Raw genomic sequence first — 16909 nt, 5'->3', positions numbered from 1 at the left:
ACTTCATATAAGTAAAGTAGTACAGCGTCTTCTTCTCTGTGACTGGCCTGCTGCGTTTAATGTAATGTCCTCAGGGTCCACCCATGTGTGTCGGAACTCCCTCAGTTCTGCAGGCTGGATAGCATTCTATTGTGTATAGACGTCATGCTTTGTCCTTTCATCCATCAATGGACATTTAGATTGTTTTTACCTCTTGACTCTGGGCAATAGTGTTGCTATGAAGATGGGTGTGCAAATATCTCTTTGAGAACCTACTTTCTGTTCTCTTGGATATACACTCAGAAATGGAATTCTTGGATTATACGGTGGTTCTATTTTTCACTTTTTTAGGACCCTCCGTAGTTTTCCACAGTGGCACACCACTTTACAGTCCACCAGCAGCGTACAAGAGTTCCAGTTTCTCCACATCCTTACCAACATTTGTTATTTTTTTTTTTTTGAGAGTATCCCATTTTAACCATTTTAAAGTGTACCGTTCATTTAGAAGAAATTCACTATCACAGAAAAAATATGCAAATCTCTATAATCTTGGGTTTGGCAATGGTTTCCTAACTATGACTTGAAAAGAACAGGCAACAACAACAACACAATAGAAAAAAATGGACTTTGTCAAAATTAAAACTCTGTGTGTGCCCAAAAAAGAGCACATCAAGAGAGTTAAAAAACAAACCATAGAACAGGAGAAAATATTTGCAAATCATGTATCTACCAAGGGATTAACATCCAGAATATATAGAGAACTCCAATAACTCAGCAACAAAAAAACCAAACAACCCACTTCAACAACGGCCAAAGATTTCAATAGACATTTCTCCAAAGAAGATATACAGGGGACCAATAAGCACATGAAAAGGTGCTCAACATCACTAATCTCTAGGGGAATATCCAAAACCATAACGCATTGCCACTTCGCACCCACTAGGATGGCTGTTATCAAAGCAGTGAAAAATAACAAGTGTGAGGAAATTGGCATCCCTGTGCTTGCTGATGGGACTGTCGAGTGGGAATTGACTCTGAGACACCCTGTGCCTCTGTTCTACAAATGAGGAACCCGATGCCCAGACAAGTTTTGTGACTTCTATGAAGTCACCCAGCCAGTGAGAGTCACAACCCTCCCCTGAACCACGGTGGCTCACTTTAATGCAGTGTCCCAGATGCAGCAGAAATTCACACCCACCCACTTCTGTATTGGGGCGCACTATGAGTTCAGGGGGCTGGGAGCTGCTGCACTGCACAGGTGGTCTTAGCAAACCACAGTGGGGAGCAGCGTATCAAGACTCCATGTGCACAGCACCACTGTCCCAAACACAGGGCAGCTTCCCCACCAGGCAGAACAAACAGGAAGGTCAGCACGCCTCGGAACAAACGTATGAGATAGAGTCTATTTCCAGACCCATTTTACTCATAAGGAAACAGGCTCAGGAAAGCTAAGAGAGAATCACCCGAGCTCACTCAGATGGGCAGGAGGGGAATCAGAATCCACAACAGAGGTTTCCAAGCTCTCTGCTCCTCCCACCACCACCCTGTTCCCGTGTCCTTGACAGAAAGACTGATCTCTGTCTGTTGACCACTGATGCCCCAGGGTCACTGATTGATTGACTACCAGCCTCCTGTCCTGCCAACTGTCCCCATTTTTTTTACCTGTGACTTACATGAAGGCAGGGGCTTCCCAGGTGGTTCAGTGGTAAAGAATCCCCCTGCCAATGTGGGAGACATAGGAGATGCAGGTTCAATCCCTGGGTCAGGAAGATCCCCTAGAGGAGGGCATGGAAACCCACCCACTCTGGTATTCTTGCCTGAAGAATTCCATGGACAGAGGAGCCTGGCGGGCTACAGTCCATGGAGTTGCAAAGAGTCAGACAAGACCCAGCAACTAAACAGCAGCACAGATGCACATGAAGCCGTCAGTTGTCTGATTAGCAAATTCACAGGTGGTGTGACTTTGGGGGAATTCCCAATATTTGGGTCCTCAGCGTTGAATCCAAATTTCTCTTGTCAGGCTGAAGTGAAAGTGTTAGTCACTCAGTCATGTCCGACTCTTTGCAACCCCATGGACTATAGCCAGCCAGGCTCCTCTGTCGGTGAAAATCTCCAGGCAAGAACACTGGAGTGGGTAGCCATTCCCTTCTCCAGGGGATCTTCCCAACCCAGGGATCGAACTTGGGTCTCCCACATCTCAGGAGAATTCTTTACCATCTAAGCATGAGGGAAGCCCTTGTCAGGCTGAAACAATGAGCCAATCCAAGAGGAAGACATTTCATATGAATGAATGAATTCAAGACTCTCTACTTAGGTTCCAAACGATTGTATGGGTACAGAGGGATCAGCAGTACCAACCATCAGCAGAGGTGTGGTCGCTCAAAGGGATAACGTGATCTTAACAGTACACATCCTTAGCGATGGATGGACGGATTACATCTTTGAGAGTCAGGGAGTTCAGTTACACCTTGGTCAAATCCCACTCGGAGAATCCCATTCAGTTTTGGGTACCAGGCTGGAGAGGGGCCACAGAGGCAAAGAAATTCAAAAGTTGAAAGGATTTGGAAAAAGAAGTCTCCAAAGAGCATGGCAGCAGTCTTTCTTCATTCAGCAAATATTTACAGACACCTTGAGGCTTCCAGGGCTGTGCTGGGGAAACACAAAAATCATTAAATGAAGGCTGCTGCCTTGAAAGAGTCACTGATTTGGGCTGTGAGGCTGCAGGTGTGGAATGAGTTCTGGGAAAGAATCTATAGCAGCAGTCCCCAACCTTTTTTGGTGTGCATGCGTGCTAAGTCACTTCAGTCGGATCCGACTCTGTGTGACCTTATGGACTGTAGCCCGCCAGGTTCCTCTGTCCATGGGACTCTCCAGGCAAGAATACTGGAGTAGGTCGTTATGCCCTCCTCCAGGAGATCTTCCCAACCCAGGGATCAAACCCACGTATCTTATGTCTACCTGCATTGGCAGGCTGGTTATTTACCAATAGCACCACCTGGGAAGCCCAACCTTTTTGGCACCAGGGACCAATTTCATGGAAAACAACTTTTTTCATGGGCCAGTGTAGGGGATGGTTTTATTCTAGAACATTACATTAATTGTGCACTTTAATCTAAGGCTGCCACTGATCTGACAGGAGGTACCAGTCCGTGACCTGGAGGTTGGGGACTCCTGATCTAGAGTGAGTCCAGTTTCCTATGGACACTGGGAAGAACATTCCATCAAATACGATCATCTGAAATGATGGTTGCCTCTTAGGAACGGATGAATTCCATATTCTTGGAGATGTCCAGTGTCCAAGGCATGCCCCTTCCTGGGCAGTGGAAAGGGAAATCCATATTATACAGCAAGTGTGTTAGTTTGCAAGGGGTCCTATAACAGCACCACAGGGCAGGTGACCTAAAGAACAGAAATGTGTTGCCCTACAGTTTGGAAGCTAGAAATTCTTCTGGGGGCTTTGGGGGAAGAATCTGCTCCACGTGTCTTTCTGTGGCTTATAGATGGCCATCCTCATCATCCTCCCTGTGTGTCTGTCTCCAGCTTTAAGGACATCAGTTGGATTAGATTAGAACTCAGTCTCATAACCTCACTCTAACTTGGTTATCTCTGTAAAGACTTTTATCTCCAAAGGTCACATTCTGAAGTACTGGGAGATATGACTTCAACATAATGAGTTTTGGGGTTTTTTATAGATTTTTTTAAAGATTTTTTTTTTTTGATGTGGACCATTTTTAAAAGTACTGAATTTGTTACAATACTGTTTCTGTTTTATGTTTTGCTTTCTTTGGCCACAAGGCACGTGGTAGTGGTTTGCCCAGTCTCCTCCAGCGAACACGGATATGGAATGTGAAAGTGTGTTCCATGGTGGAGGTTTAGTTGCTAAGTCGTATCCAGCTCTTACCACCCCTGTCTGGACTGTAGCCGGCCAGGCTTCTCTGTCCATGGGATTTCCCCAGGCAAGAATACTGGAATGAGCTGCCATTTCCTTCTGTGGATCTTCCCAACCCAGCAATCAAACCTGGGTCTCCTGCATTACAGGCAGTTTCTTTACGAGCTGAGCCACCAGGGAAGCTCATGGTGGTGTCACCTAAAGAAAGGGAAGAAGGACTGGAGCGTTAAATCACAGATGGTATTTGGTCATTTTTAATGGATTATCTCCATTTTTTTTTTAATAGCAGTGTACATAGTCCAAAGAAAAAGTCAAATAGTACAGAAGGATTTCAAGTGAAAAATGAGCCCTTCTCCACAGAGACAGCCTGTTAAACTGGTTTTTCTATGTGTAACCTTCCAGAGATATCCACTTGCACACCTTCGGGAGCATGTTTTAAGTACTGCATTTGCTAAATTCTGAAAATTATTCCATATCGACATGCACCACTTCATTCTCCTTCACAGCTGCCTAACAGTCCACCATATCTGGACCATAATTTCTGTAAGCAGAAGGCATCAGTGGGCATCACAGTCTTTTCCAATCTTCTGCTGGTATAATCATTATTACAGAGATCATCCGAGTCTGACATCTACACACATATGTATGTAGGCTTGCTTTTTAGATGTGCCGTTGCTACAAAGAGATGGTTTTTGAGACACACATTGTTAGTTTTCCTGGAGATTGCCAAATTGCCCAACCTAGAGGTAGGTACCAATTTACACTCCCACATATGATTATTGAAAATACCTGTTTTCCCTTAACCTCGCCAACATGACATATTATTAATACCTGCTATCTCTGCCAATCTGATGAAAAAATGACATCTGATTGTTGTGTGAAATTGGATTCCTTCCATTATGAATGAGGTTAAATATATAAATATATATTTTCTGTTTGGCGTGGCATCAGTTTAGATTCTTGGAGAAGGCGATGGCACCCTACTCCAGTACTCTTGCCTGGAAAATTCCATGGACAGAGGAGCTTGGTGGGCTGCAGTCCATGGGGTCGCCGAGGGTCGGACATGACTGAGCAACTTCACTTTCACTTTTCACTTTCAGGCATTGCAGAAGGAAATGGCAACCCACTTCAGTGTTCTTGCCTGGAGAAGCCCAGGGACAGGGGAGCCTGGTAGGCTGCCATCTATGGGGTCGCACAGAGTCAGACAGGACTGAAGTGACTTAGCAGTAGCAGCAGCAGCAGTTTAGATTCTAGAATCTAGCCTGAAGGTGTTTCTTGTTTTGTTTTGTTTTGTTTTTTGTTGTGCTGGGTCTTTGTTGCTGCATGGGCTTTTCTGTAGTTGCAGCGGGTGGGGCTACGCCCAAGTTGTGGTGCTCGGGCTTCTCATCGCACCGTGGCGGAGCACGGGCTCCAGGGTGCACGGGCTTCACTAGTTGCAGCATATGGGCTCAGTAGTCACGGCTCACGGGGCTCTAGAGCACAGGCTCAGTAGTTGTGGCACACGGGTATAGTTGTGAGATCCAAGGCATGTGAGATCTTCCCGAAACAGTAATCAAGCCTGTATCTCCTGCATTGGCAGGCTGATTCTTTACCACTGAGCCACCAGGAAAGCCCTAGCCAGAAGGTTTAAACCCCCAGGAAACGGTTTTGCCAGGTCCTTGCATGGCCCCTAGGACAGATGCAATATCTGTGCGAGAGTGACTGTCTTTTGACTCCCTGAGCAGGGAGCTCCCCGACCCGTATGTAGCAGGAAGAACCCCTTAAGTAACCAGCATCTTGTTTGTCCTCCTTTCTTTGGGCAACATACTGTCTAGGATGCTGTAAGCCTACCTTTCACACGTGAGGATCCAGTGTCTGCCTAGAAGGGTTTGGGGTAAGGCTGGACTCCTTCACCTCTCCTGCCAGTTCCCCCAAAGGCAAACACTAGCCTCTACTTGCTCATCTTCACTCATTGCTTCATTAAATAAAGATTGTGAAGCACCCACTTTGTAGATGAGCTATACTTGGATCTGGGGTAATATGGAAGCAGAAAGTCAACCCACTTGTCATAGAAATTTAAATGGTAGGGGAGGAGAAAGACAAGTAAACAAGTCATTATAGCATGGTCGGTGCTAGGATAGGAAAAGAACAGCACACAGGACACAGAAGCATCCAGGCAGGTCCTGGAAGGCTTCCTGCAGGAAGTGGCATTGAAGCTGAGACTGTCAGAAGGAGTTGCCAGCCAGGAGAAGTAGGAGGTAGTGGTGTCCTGGAAGAAGCCGGAAGTCCCTGGTAATAGTGTGGCTGTGCATGCCAGATGGTGGGAGGGATTTCAAGCCCAGATCTCAAGGACTTCACCAGTCGGGCTGAGGGTGTTGGATGTCCTCCTGTGGACCCCAGGAGTCATGGGGGCTCTACTGGTGGCATGGTCAGACTTGAGGCTAGCCTGGCTCACTGAGAGCACCAACTTGGGTAAGCATGGAGGCCTGGGGACCAGGCATTGGCCTCAAGAATCCCCAGGGTTTGCCCAGCTCTGCAGGTTTACCCCAGCCTCTGAAACAAATCTCCAATCTCCACTTCCACAAACCTGGAAAGCCACATCCTGAGATCCCCCCAAGATGCCAGAGCTCTCATGCACTCCCAAAGAAAGGACAGTGATGAGCTGTGGGGTCCCTGGACCACCGCTGGCTGCCGATGTAGACGATGAGAGACCAGGCTGTCTGAGAGCCCTGCTCCTGGCTTTGCTGCTGATCTGTGCAAAGCATCACCAAGAGTCCCTCAGCGACCACCTGTGACACACTGCTGTTCCTTAGGGATGATATGCGCCATATCCCATAAAGTGCCTTCAGCTTAGAGAAAGCCCTCTTGGCCACTTTTTCTGAAAGTGGCAACCACCGTGCTTGCCATGTACTCAGCACAGGAACCCAGGGAGACAGACAAAAAAGGCGCTTTGGCGATGATTTTTGGCCCTCCTCATTTATTGCCGTCCACGCTCGTAAAACATGGTGCTTAATCGTCTTGGCAATTGGGGTAACCGCTTTGAAAAATAATTACTGCCTTCTTGGAGATTACTTTGCCTTCTAATTAAAACCTCCAGACTGGTATATTTAAAGGTGCATTGTCAATGCAGCATCCCAGATACACCCAGCTAACCTCATTTGGGAAGGCAAAATTAATTAGTTTGTGTTTCAACACCCAGCTGTTATCCTAAGGAAAAGAAATCGTCTACAAGTCGGCCATGCACACTGTCTCTAAATTGGCCAGGGTGGCTAAGGAGAGATAAAGGAAATGGAGAGTGATTTGTTCCTGCATAACTCCACCAGCTTCTAGAACAAGCTGCTCGTTAGACGGTGGCCCCATGTCCCTGTCAGACCTCGCTCGGGAGTTCTCGTTTACCCAGAGAGGCAGAATCGGAAATGAGAGGGTCCCTCCTGCCGCTGAGCTCAGTTCACTGTGGAGCCTCTTTTGCTCCTAATACCTTTCGCTGAGCGATCCTGTGCAGCAGATTTGAGAGGCTGGGCATTTCTCTTCCTGTCCCAGCCGGTCAGACTCACAAAGCTTCGTGCACTGCTAGCCACCCGCCTCCTTTACTACCACTTCCCCTTTTGCAATTCCATTTAAGTCCAGCACTTGCCGAGCACCGTGGAAACCAGGATAATCAATTCTAGTTTATGCTACAATAACAATCCCCGGAGCCCTTGTGATTTCGCACAACGGAAGTTTCCCATCCTCACAAAGTGTGATGTGGGTTGGTGGGGGCTCTCTTCCAACCAGCGATTCAAGGACCTAGGATTCTTCTATCTTAGGCTGACATCTTTCCAGGAGTCATTGAGGTTATCCAAGGCAGGAAAAAAAAGCACTGGAGGAACCTTGAGTCCAGCAGGGGGCATTTCCAGCTGCAGCCCATTGGCCAGAACTGGTCACGTGACCCCAGCTCTTTGACAAGGGATGCTGAGAGACTTAGGCGAGCCCACGGAGAACTGGTCGAGTGATGCTGTCTCTGCCACGGTGCCTTGGCTGCAGCACACACCGAGCCAAGGGCCTCTGATCACCCACAAAGGAGGGTAAGGCGTGGGGAGATCACAGTGTAGTGGGAGTCCAACCCAGACAATCATGAAGGATCAGCCCGGGTTGAGAAGCACAATAGGAAACATGGAAATAAAACTCATGGTAATAACAGGGGAATGACGAACTCAGTTTGAGCAGAGAAGAGAGGGGAACAAAGGGAGCGTTTCCAGGAAGATGTGATTCATGAGCTTAAGTTTGGGGGCGGCAGGGAGGGTTCACCCAGAGGACATGTAGGGGACAGGCGTATCTATGAGGAGGGCACAGCACAGGTCTGGGTAACCTCAGACCCACCTAGGAGCTACTTGGACATTTCCCCACTGATTTCATTGTTCCCAGCCCCTCTCTGGGCAAAGCATCAATGGCCAGGGAAAAAAAAAAAGGAATTTCTAAAGGTCTTACCCTGCTAAAGCCTTGCGATCAGAAAATAAACAAACCACAAATCCCGAATATGGCATGTGGCTGTTGTTAGGCTTGAATATCTCAGAAAGTGAGCAATCTGTGAGATGCTCCCATGTGGGGACACAGCCTGTGGTTCGTGTGTCTCTGGATACCATCAACAGCGGCTGCAGCTAGCTCATTTCAGCCCCGACACCCTCCCCCGCAGAATCACCATGGAGCGCAAACAGCCCGGGACACAGGAGGCGGGAAGCCGCATTTATCCGAGCTCTATGTGACCAGCTGCGTGAGAAGTTTGCCTCTTCTCGGGCAGGTCACCCTGGATTCTCATTTTTTCCTCTGTAAATTGAGAGACGGAAACGAGTTCGATCCAGGAGACCCGTGGATTACTCACAGATGTGGTCTATTAACTCACTCAAGAGGGACGCATGTGATTTTTTTTTTTTAAATGTTTTAAATTAGTTGCCAACATTTAAAAATTTGGAGAAATTGCTTGAAAATCCAGATTTCGGTTAGCTTTGAAAAAATTAGAAAATTTGACACCAGCACACAGGACAGCCGTAAAACCGGGCACCCTATTAGATGCTACAGACCATGCTGCTCCCTGTTGCCTTAGCAATACAGAGGCCAGTGTCAGTTTTCCCTCCATACGTGTCCCAGCTCGTTCAGTTATATCCCCTTGCCAGGTTGCTAAGCTGGATGAGGTCCCCAGGCCCAGTTGTCTTTAAAGCTCTGTGACTACGCCTCATGCTTACTTTTACCCCTCTCTTTTCTCTAAACAAGTCTCCTTCTTAGGTTCTTGTGGCAGAACTGCCTGCCAGTTAGAGCAGGGCTTCTTAGCCTTGGCTGTACAGTTGAATTTACTGGGGGAGGTTTTAAAAATCTCAGTGTCCAGGCTGCACCTGGATGGTGGGAACCAGGCCTCGGTCCTCTTAAAGCTGCAGGCGATTCCAGTGGGCAGCGTAGGGTGAGAAGCGTTGAGTTAAAGCTGAAAGTGCAATGGACTAGCTCAGGAGGGGATGAGCTGCTGTTGCTAGAGGTGGTTAAGCCGACGTAGATAAGCACTTAGCAGGGACCAGCTGCTCTCTTGTGGATTCTTCTCCTTGCACTCGCCCTGCCTTCACCCCACAGGGTCCCCCCAAGCTCAGCTCAGTGTCATTGAGCACACACATTACACTTACAGGGCTTCAGGACATCCCTGACCGTCCAATAATTAAGACTCCACACTTCCAGTGCAGGGGGCACGGGTTTGATACCTGATCAAGGAAGATCCGGCATGCCATGTGATGTGGCCAAAAAATATTTTTAAATCAAAAAAATAAAGGGGCTCAGCATAGGGTAAGTGGAAGGTTTTACTAGAGAGAAAGAGGTTGGACCACACTCTCATTCTAAATCCAAGCAGGAGAAAAACCATGATGGGAAACAAAAGTGAGGACAACCAGAGTGGCCGTTTTCCCACCTCTGGATTATATGGAACTTGGAGGCTGTCTTTGTTGTTGTTAGTCGCTCAGTCGTGTCTGACTCTTTGTGACCCCATGGACTGTAGCCCGCCAGGCTCCTCTGTCCATGGGATTCTCCAGGCAAGAACACTGGAGTGGGTTGCCATTTCCTTCTCCAGGGGGTCTTCCCAGCCCAGGGATAGAACCTGCGTCTCCTGCACTGGCAGGTGGGTTCTTTACCACTGAGCCACCTGGGAAGCCCCTGGAGGCTGTCTTGGTGGTCCCTCGGTCTGTGCCCCGTCATTGTATAAACATGAAAAGTGGGTTCAGCAGGGAGAAGCGACTTGCTCAAGGACACACAGGTGGCTGTTGACAGAACTGTCACTGAAACCCCCTTTCAATCTCTGTCGCTTAGTCGGTGCAATGGAGGTGGTTTCTTCCTTTCTGTTTTCTTGTGCACGTAAACTGAGGCCCTCTATGTATGGAGGAAGCTCAGTGCCTCACTCACAGGAAGCCCTTAGCCTAAGGCTCCACTCTTCCCCATACAGGAGACGTGGGTTCGATCCCTGGGTCAGGAGGATCCCCTGGAGAAGGAAATGGCAACCCACCCCAGTATTCTTGCCTGAAAAATCCCATGGACAAAGGAGCCCGGTGGGCTACAGTCCATGGAATTGCAAAGAGTCGGGCACGACTTAGAGACTAGACAACAGCAAGCACTCTTCCCCACCCAGCCCGTGTCTCCTCTTACACTCCTGGCAGACTCCTCTGTGGGACCCAGCCGCATAGGGCAGGCCACTATTTGCTGCTGCCTTCCCCCGGCCTCCAGCCCTCCAGGGAAGCCACATGTGCTCAGAGATGGGCAGCTCACATCAGAGGGTCGTGGGGCTGGTGGGCAGGGATGGGAAGGAAATCTGATGATGCTTAGGAGGCAAGGACGTCAACCCCTGCCAAACCCAGGCATGGCACTAGGCAGTGGGATCACGCAAGAGGCGGCCCCTTATCAGAGCTGGCCAGAGCACCAAGATCGGCCATACCTGTGTGTGTTGTCTGTGGCTGCTTTTAATGCTATGACAGCAGAGGCCAGGAGTGTGGCGCCACCTGGCCCTTTATAGAAAAGGTTTGCCAGCCCCTGCTTTAGATTTCAACAGGCCTGGGCTTCCCTGGTGGCTCAGTGGTAAAGAATCTGGCTGCCAATAAAGGAGACACAAGACACTGGGGTTCAGTCCCTGGATCAGGAAGATCCCCTGGAGCAGGAAATGGCAGCCCTCTCCAGGATTCTTGCAGGGAAAATCCCACAGACAGAGGAGCCTGGCAGGCTACAGTCCATGGGCTCGCAAAGAGTCGGACACGACTGAGCACACACACACTGCTATGCACTGAGCTCGAGGCAAGGTCCTTTCCTTTCTACCTCGGTGACCTTGGGCAAGCCACTTCCATCTCTGAACCTCGTGTCTGCATCTGCATGTATTCACAGGCTTGTGTTCTTTACATCCAATCACATATATGAAAGCACAGAGCCTAAGGGCAGTTCCAGTACTTGATAAATGATGGCTGTCACTATTTACATTAGCTAGGGCATGGAAGGAACCTAGATGTCCATCAGCAGATGGATGGATAAGGAAGTTGTGGCACATATACACAATGGAATGTTACTCAGCTATAAAAAGGAACACATTTGAGTTAGTTCTAATGAGATGGATGAACCTAGAGCCTATTATACAGAGTGAAGTAAATCAGAAAGAGAAAGACAAATACTATATATTAGCACATATATATGTGGCATTTAGAAAGATAGTACTAACAATCCTACATACATGGCGGCAAAGAAGACACAGATATAAAGAGCAGACTTTTGGACTCTGTGGGAGGAGAGGGTGGAATGGTTTGAGAGAATCTCACTGAAACACGTATATTACCATATGTAAAACAGAGGACCTGTGCAAGTTGGATGCATAAAGCAGGGCACCCAAACCCAGAAGGATGGGATGGGGAGGGAGAAGGAGGGGTGTCAGAATGGGAGGAACACATGCATACCTGTGGCTGATTCATGTTGATATATGGCAAAAACCACCACAATATCGTAATTATCCTCCAATTAAAATATTAATTTAAATGGTGGCTGTCAGTCCTCTGTGAAAGGACCTTGGAATCGGCCACTCGATTGGTATCTACAGTTGCTGGAGTGGCAAGAGGCAGGCTGTGGAGCAAGATAAAAGTCTCCTCCTTCCTGGAAAGTATAATTCATAAACTCATGTTAATTTTTTGTGTGTTTCTTTTTTTTCCACTTTTTTCCTCCAGATACTGGCTGACTAACAAAGTTCACATCAAAAGACCCACCACGGGCCTCTTGATGTACACCCTGGCCACGCGTTTCTGCAACCAGATCTACCTCTATGGCTTCTGGCCCTTTCCACTAGATCAGAACCAGAATCCTGTCAAGTACCACTATTACGACAGCCTCAAGTATGGCTACACCTCCCAGGCCAGCCCCCACACCATGCCCCTGGAGTTCAAGGCCCTGAAGAGCCTCCACGAGCAGGGGGCTTTGAAACTGACTGTCGGCCAGTGCGACGGGGCCACGTAAGGTGGGCGCCCGGTGGGACTCAGTGGCTCACATTTGCTGCCAGCTACACCACAGGCAGATGGGAGTCGGGGCGGCACAGACTCTAGAACAAGCAGGCTAGTGGTTTTCTTTGTTCAAGTGTAAAACAGTGACCAGAATATATATATCTATTCCTGCATATATATATTGACCTGAGTATTTATAACTGTGTGGTGTTCATCTAGCATTAGGCAGATAAGCCACAAGAAGAAGGTGTGGAGAACCCACCTGGACCAGATTGAGACTCGGTGCATCTTTGGGGGCAGAAGGACTCGATGTGAAAAGAAGCCAGTCCCACGACTTGGGATGGCATGCTGCCTCCTGGATTGGAGAGGTCTTTGGGCTCATGGGTGACCGGAGAGCCACCTGTGGACAGCTGCCTCGAGCCTCTGAGAAATGTGGATTCTGGGTGAGCCAAGACCCAGAGGGGACAACTGGACCCATGTCTAACATGATGCTGTTCTTAGAGAAGAGGGAGGTTGGAATGTTCAGCCCAGCAAAGGAGCACATGGTCCCTGAGGAGCAGAGGCCAAGTCAGAGCTGAGTACTTGGGTCCGTGAACTTAGAGTTGAACTGCCCACGGGATGAACCATGGTTGACCCGCCTGTCCCAGACTGGCCTCCATAGATCTGAGGAGAAGGCTGGAGAAGACACGGTGGACAGGTCATAGTCCAGCTTTGCAAGAACCCCCAGGAACCTGGCACGGAGCAGGCAGATGACACCCAATTGCTAGGGTGTCCCAAAGCGTGTTTTTGAAAAGTCACAACTTCCTACCAAGAGAGTTGGTGCTCTGGCCCAGAATAAGGCAAAAGAGGGTCCCAAGTGTGGTGGTGGTTCTTTAAAGCAACTTGAGTCCGTCATGGAGGAAGGGAGCCTGGGCTTTCATCCTCAGGGTTAGCCTCCTTCCTTGCCCTGTTAGAATGTCCCCAGAGGGACAGTCCTGTTCCCTTCAGCCACCAGGGAAGCCGCCGCAAAAGCTTGAAAGGGCACAGCAAAGATAAATGTCATGCTTTTAAAACTGCCTTTCTGGTTGCCTCAGGAGCCCCAGAATGCGAGGCCGGGAAGAATGGTAAGCGTCTCCATGGCCGCGCTCCGTTTGCCTGCAGCCCCTGCGTTTGCTTTCTGCCCTGTGCTGCGGGCCTCTGCAGCTAGACTGCTGTGTCAGCGTCACTTTCTTGTCGCTTTCTTATCCTGATGGTCACACTAGCCAGCACTGAGCTCCAACACTGAGGTTTTCAGCCCTCCGGGGAGAGGGTTCAACGTCCATCCCCACCTCCCTGTTTTCACAGAGGCAGTGATTTTAGAATTTGACACAAACCCTATGAAGATGAAGAGTTCAGACTTTTTTTTTTAAACCCAAGTATCCAAATGCAGTATCCTAATACTGGATATAATCTCTGTGGGGAAACCTGGGCTCCATGCGGATAACGTGGGGCTCGAATCACAGGTCATGTGTAGATGAGCGTTAGCCAGCTTGATTTGTTAGCTCATTCTCTTGCCTGATAAATAAGTGTTTTAAAATCTATTCAAAAGATAAGTTTAAAAACAACAACAACATTGTCTTGAAGGTGAAGGGAGTTAAGAAAAGGGATCAAGATCTGTTTCCAAGCCTAGGAGGCCAGACATAATCAATGATGATTCAGAGCAGGACATTTGCTCGAAATGAATGCCTGATGGGAAGCCAGTGGGGGCGGTGGAAGGATGCTCGGAACCTCTTAAACCCACAGGCGGACGCTCCAGCTCCGAACCACATCTGCATCCCTGTGTTTCCTCCCTCGTTGCTATTCTTGTTGACACTTGAAGTCTGAGATTTGGGATTTGCACTGTAAAGTGAGTATTTTAAAAAGCAACAGCCCTCACAGCCTCTGTGGGAACAGAGTGGTTTGGACTTCTTGAAAGAAGTGGAAATTAACATCTCGTATTTTACACTTCTCCAAGGGGCTTTTCACCCTGAGGATCTCAGAGGCCCTGGAAGGTGTTCCCTTGTTGAAGCCTCCAGCATCCTGGGAAACAGGCAGAATTTCCAGGCTCAGTGGATTAGCCAAGGCCTTGGGTTCCAGGAGGTTCCAGTGGCGAGTGCAGAGAGGCGCCTCATGTCAGGTCCGGAGTCAGCCCTGCGTCCATGTACCTGTCAATGCCCCTCCCTGCAGGGGAATCAAAGGGCCAGAGCTCTTTTTAAAACATGGCTTTCTTTCTGTCTCTTCTCGGTCTTGGTTCCTTAAACTGAAACTAACAGAGTTGAGGGGGCAGGGACCATCTGCCTCTGGGCTCTCTCTAGAGAGTGCTGGGGACCCAGGACAGCCCACATGTCACCACTCCCAACCTGCACGCCCTGTGCTGCCAAAGCAGCCTCTGGGCTCTCTCTAAAGAGTGCTGGGGGCCCAGGACAGCCCACACGTCACCACTCCCAACCTGCACGCCCTGTGCTGCCAAAGCAGCTACGTGATGGCAGGAGCTCCAAGGCCTTGGCTTCCCCTCCACAGCCACCTTTCCACGATCAGGAGGCAGCCGTCTTCTCCTCCTGCTTAGAGCTCAGTTTGCCTGAGAGTCCACTGTAGCGTCTGACCCAGCCCGGCTAGCCTGGGGCAGCCCCAAGGAGTCCCAGTCTGTACCTGGTACCTGGTACCCTGATCCGATGCCTTGTAACGACAGTGGCCATAGGCCTCCAGGAGCAGGTGCAGTCAGCCAACCTCCGCCTGACCCTCAGTCATCCCCAGTCCCCTCGTCCTCACCCACCCTGAAGCCCCTCCGCCCTTCTGCATTCTCCTCAAGCCCCCACCTGAGCCCCACTCTCAGCCTCCTCCTTTGCTGCAGAGATGGAGCCATCTGAAATGCAGTGTCTACTCCGGATCTCTTGACCTCTGTCCTCCCCTTTCACTGTCTTCCTCCCATTTCTGAGGGAACATCCATCCCCTCGCTGGTCCTTAGCCACTCTACCCGCTTTGTGCTCTGTGTCCACCAGCAGGCACCCAGCCACCCGTCCTGACCCCCATGGCCTCATCCCCTCGTCCCCAGGCCCGGGAGGGGCTCTCTGGTGCTGGTGCCATCTTTCCTCTCAACACCCTCTTGGCCTCCACGCTCCTGGGACCAGAGACTTCAGGTCAAAAGCCCCTTCTCATCACCAAGCTCTCTGCATTGCTCAGCTCCACACTGACTCCTGGACGTTCCCTGTCCCCAAGGTGCCCAGAGGCCACATTCTCATGATTTTCCTCCCCTTTCCCATTGCCCCTTCAGTGTTTATTTATGTATTTATTTATTTATGTATTTATGACTTATTTATTGACACCCTCACCTTAATCTAGAGAGTAGCCATAGTAGACCTGACTGTTGTATCCCTCTCTCCTCCTTGGCCCACACTCAGACCTTCCGCACCGCAGCATCCTCTCCTCGGGCCCCTTTCATCACAGCTTTGCATGCTCTGTTAGTACCCCCCGCCTTCCTGTGAAGTCATCCTCCACTTCCTGCAGCTCGGCACCTCCCTCGAGCTCCAGGCTCGATTGTACACTGCTCACTGGTCATTCATCCCACCTGTTCTGGTGGCGCCAGAAACTCAACATCTCTGAAGCCAAATCTATCACTTCTGCCTCCTCTTCTTCCACAGTCTCTCCACCCAGTTCTGAAACCCTGAAGTCATCTTGGTTTCTTCTCCACGCATCCCCTTGTTGCTCTTGCACCATCCTTGCCTTGTGGTTGCTCCGGCAATTTCAACATCGGTCTCCTCTCGCCGGTTCCTCTGGGCCTGCTTGAACGTTCTCCATCTATCCTAAACATCCATAGAGATTTATCTGTTTAATCTCCAGCCATTCACAAACTTTTAAAATGATGTGCAAGTCTTTGTCCTGACGTTACAGGCCATCCAATAAGGCCCCATCCTTCCCTTACACCCTGCACTGGTCCATCTAGAATAGTCGTCATTCCTCAAAAAGGTGCCCAGTCTTTCTGTCTCTGTGCCTTTGGTCTTGCTGTTCCCATCCCCTGGAACACTCTCTTCTGCTTCCTTCAAGGCCCATGCAGAAACCACATCTTCCATGAAGCTCCCGCGATCAACCAGCCACTGGGATCTCTCCATCCGCTGAACCACCATAGCACTTTATTTGTCCCTTTCTCACGGCACTTACCACATTCTGCCTTGTATTATAGTTACTGTGCACTTGTCCTATGACTGTCTTAGACTGTAAGCTCGCCAAGGGCAGGGACCGTGTTTTATTCATCTGTGTCCATCATGGCACCGGGGGTGGTGCATAGCACACAGCAGTTGCTCAATAAATGTTTGTTGGATTAAATCCTTAATGCCTATCAAGGGCTGTATAATTAAGAAAATCATTTTGCCTCATATGATGCCACAGGAACCTCCAAAGAATCAGTGAGTTGAGAAGATACAGAAATCATTATCCCCACTGTGTAGATCATAAGACTGAGGCAAAAACCACATGAAGCCACATAGGTCACCAAAAGAATTTGCATCCAGGCCTTCTGGTTCCCACTTGAGGGCTTTTTCTGTTAATCAGTGCAGCTGAGTCACTGTAAACTGAAAACCGATCTGAGGCACAGTCCTGG

At 49.2% G+C, this 16909-nt stretch overlaps 1 protein-coding gene across 2 annotated transcripts in view; it reads left to right on the top strand.

The window, feature by feature from the left end:
- The window catches only part of ST8SIA2 (ST8 alpha-N-acetyl-neuraminide alpha-2,8-sialyltransferase 2), a 72364-nt gene extending 55722 nt beyond the window's left edge, over positions 1 to 16642 (top strand). For both annotated transcript variants that reach the window (XM_027521267.1, XM_027521268.1), the window contains one exon: positions 12049 to 16642. In XM_027521267.1, coding sequence (XP_027377068.1) covers positions 12049 to 12334 — 286 coding nt within the window. In that variant the 3' untranslated portion in view covers positions 12335 to 16642. The remainder of the gene's footprint in view (positions 1 to 12048) is intronic.
- The last annotated feature ends 267 nt before the right edge of the window (positions 16643 to 16909 follow it).

The sequence above is a fragment of the Bos indicus x Bos taurus genome, chromosome 21 (genome assembly GCF_003369695.1).
Source record: "Bos indicus x Bos taurus breed Angus x Brahman F1 hybrid chromosome 21, Bos_hybrid_MaternalHap_v2.0, whole genome shotgun sequence".
Lineage (NCBI taxonomy): Eukaryota > Metazoa > Chordata > Mammalia > Artiodactyla > Bovidae > Bos > Bos indicus x Bos taurus.
The sequence above is the reverse complement of the archived record's forward strand: the minus strand, read 5'-3'. Positions and strand labels throughout refer to the sequence as shown.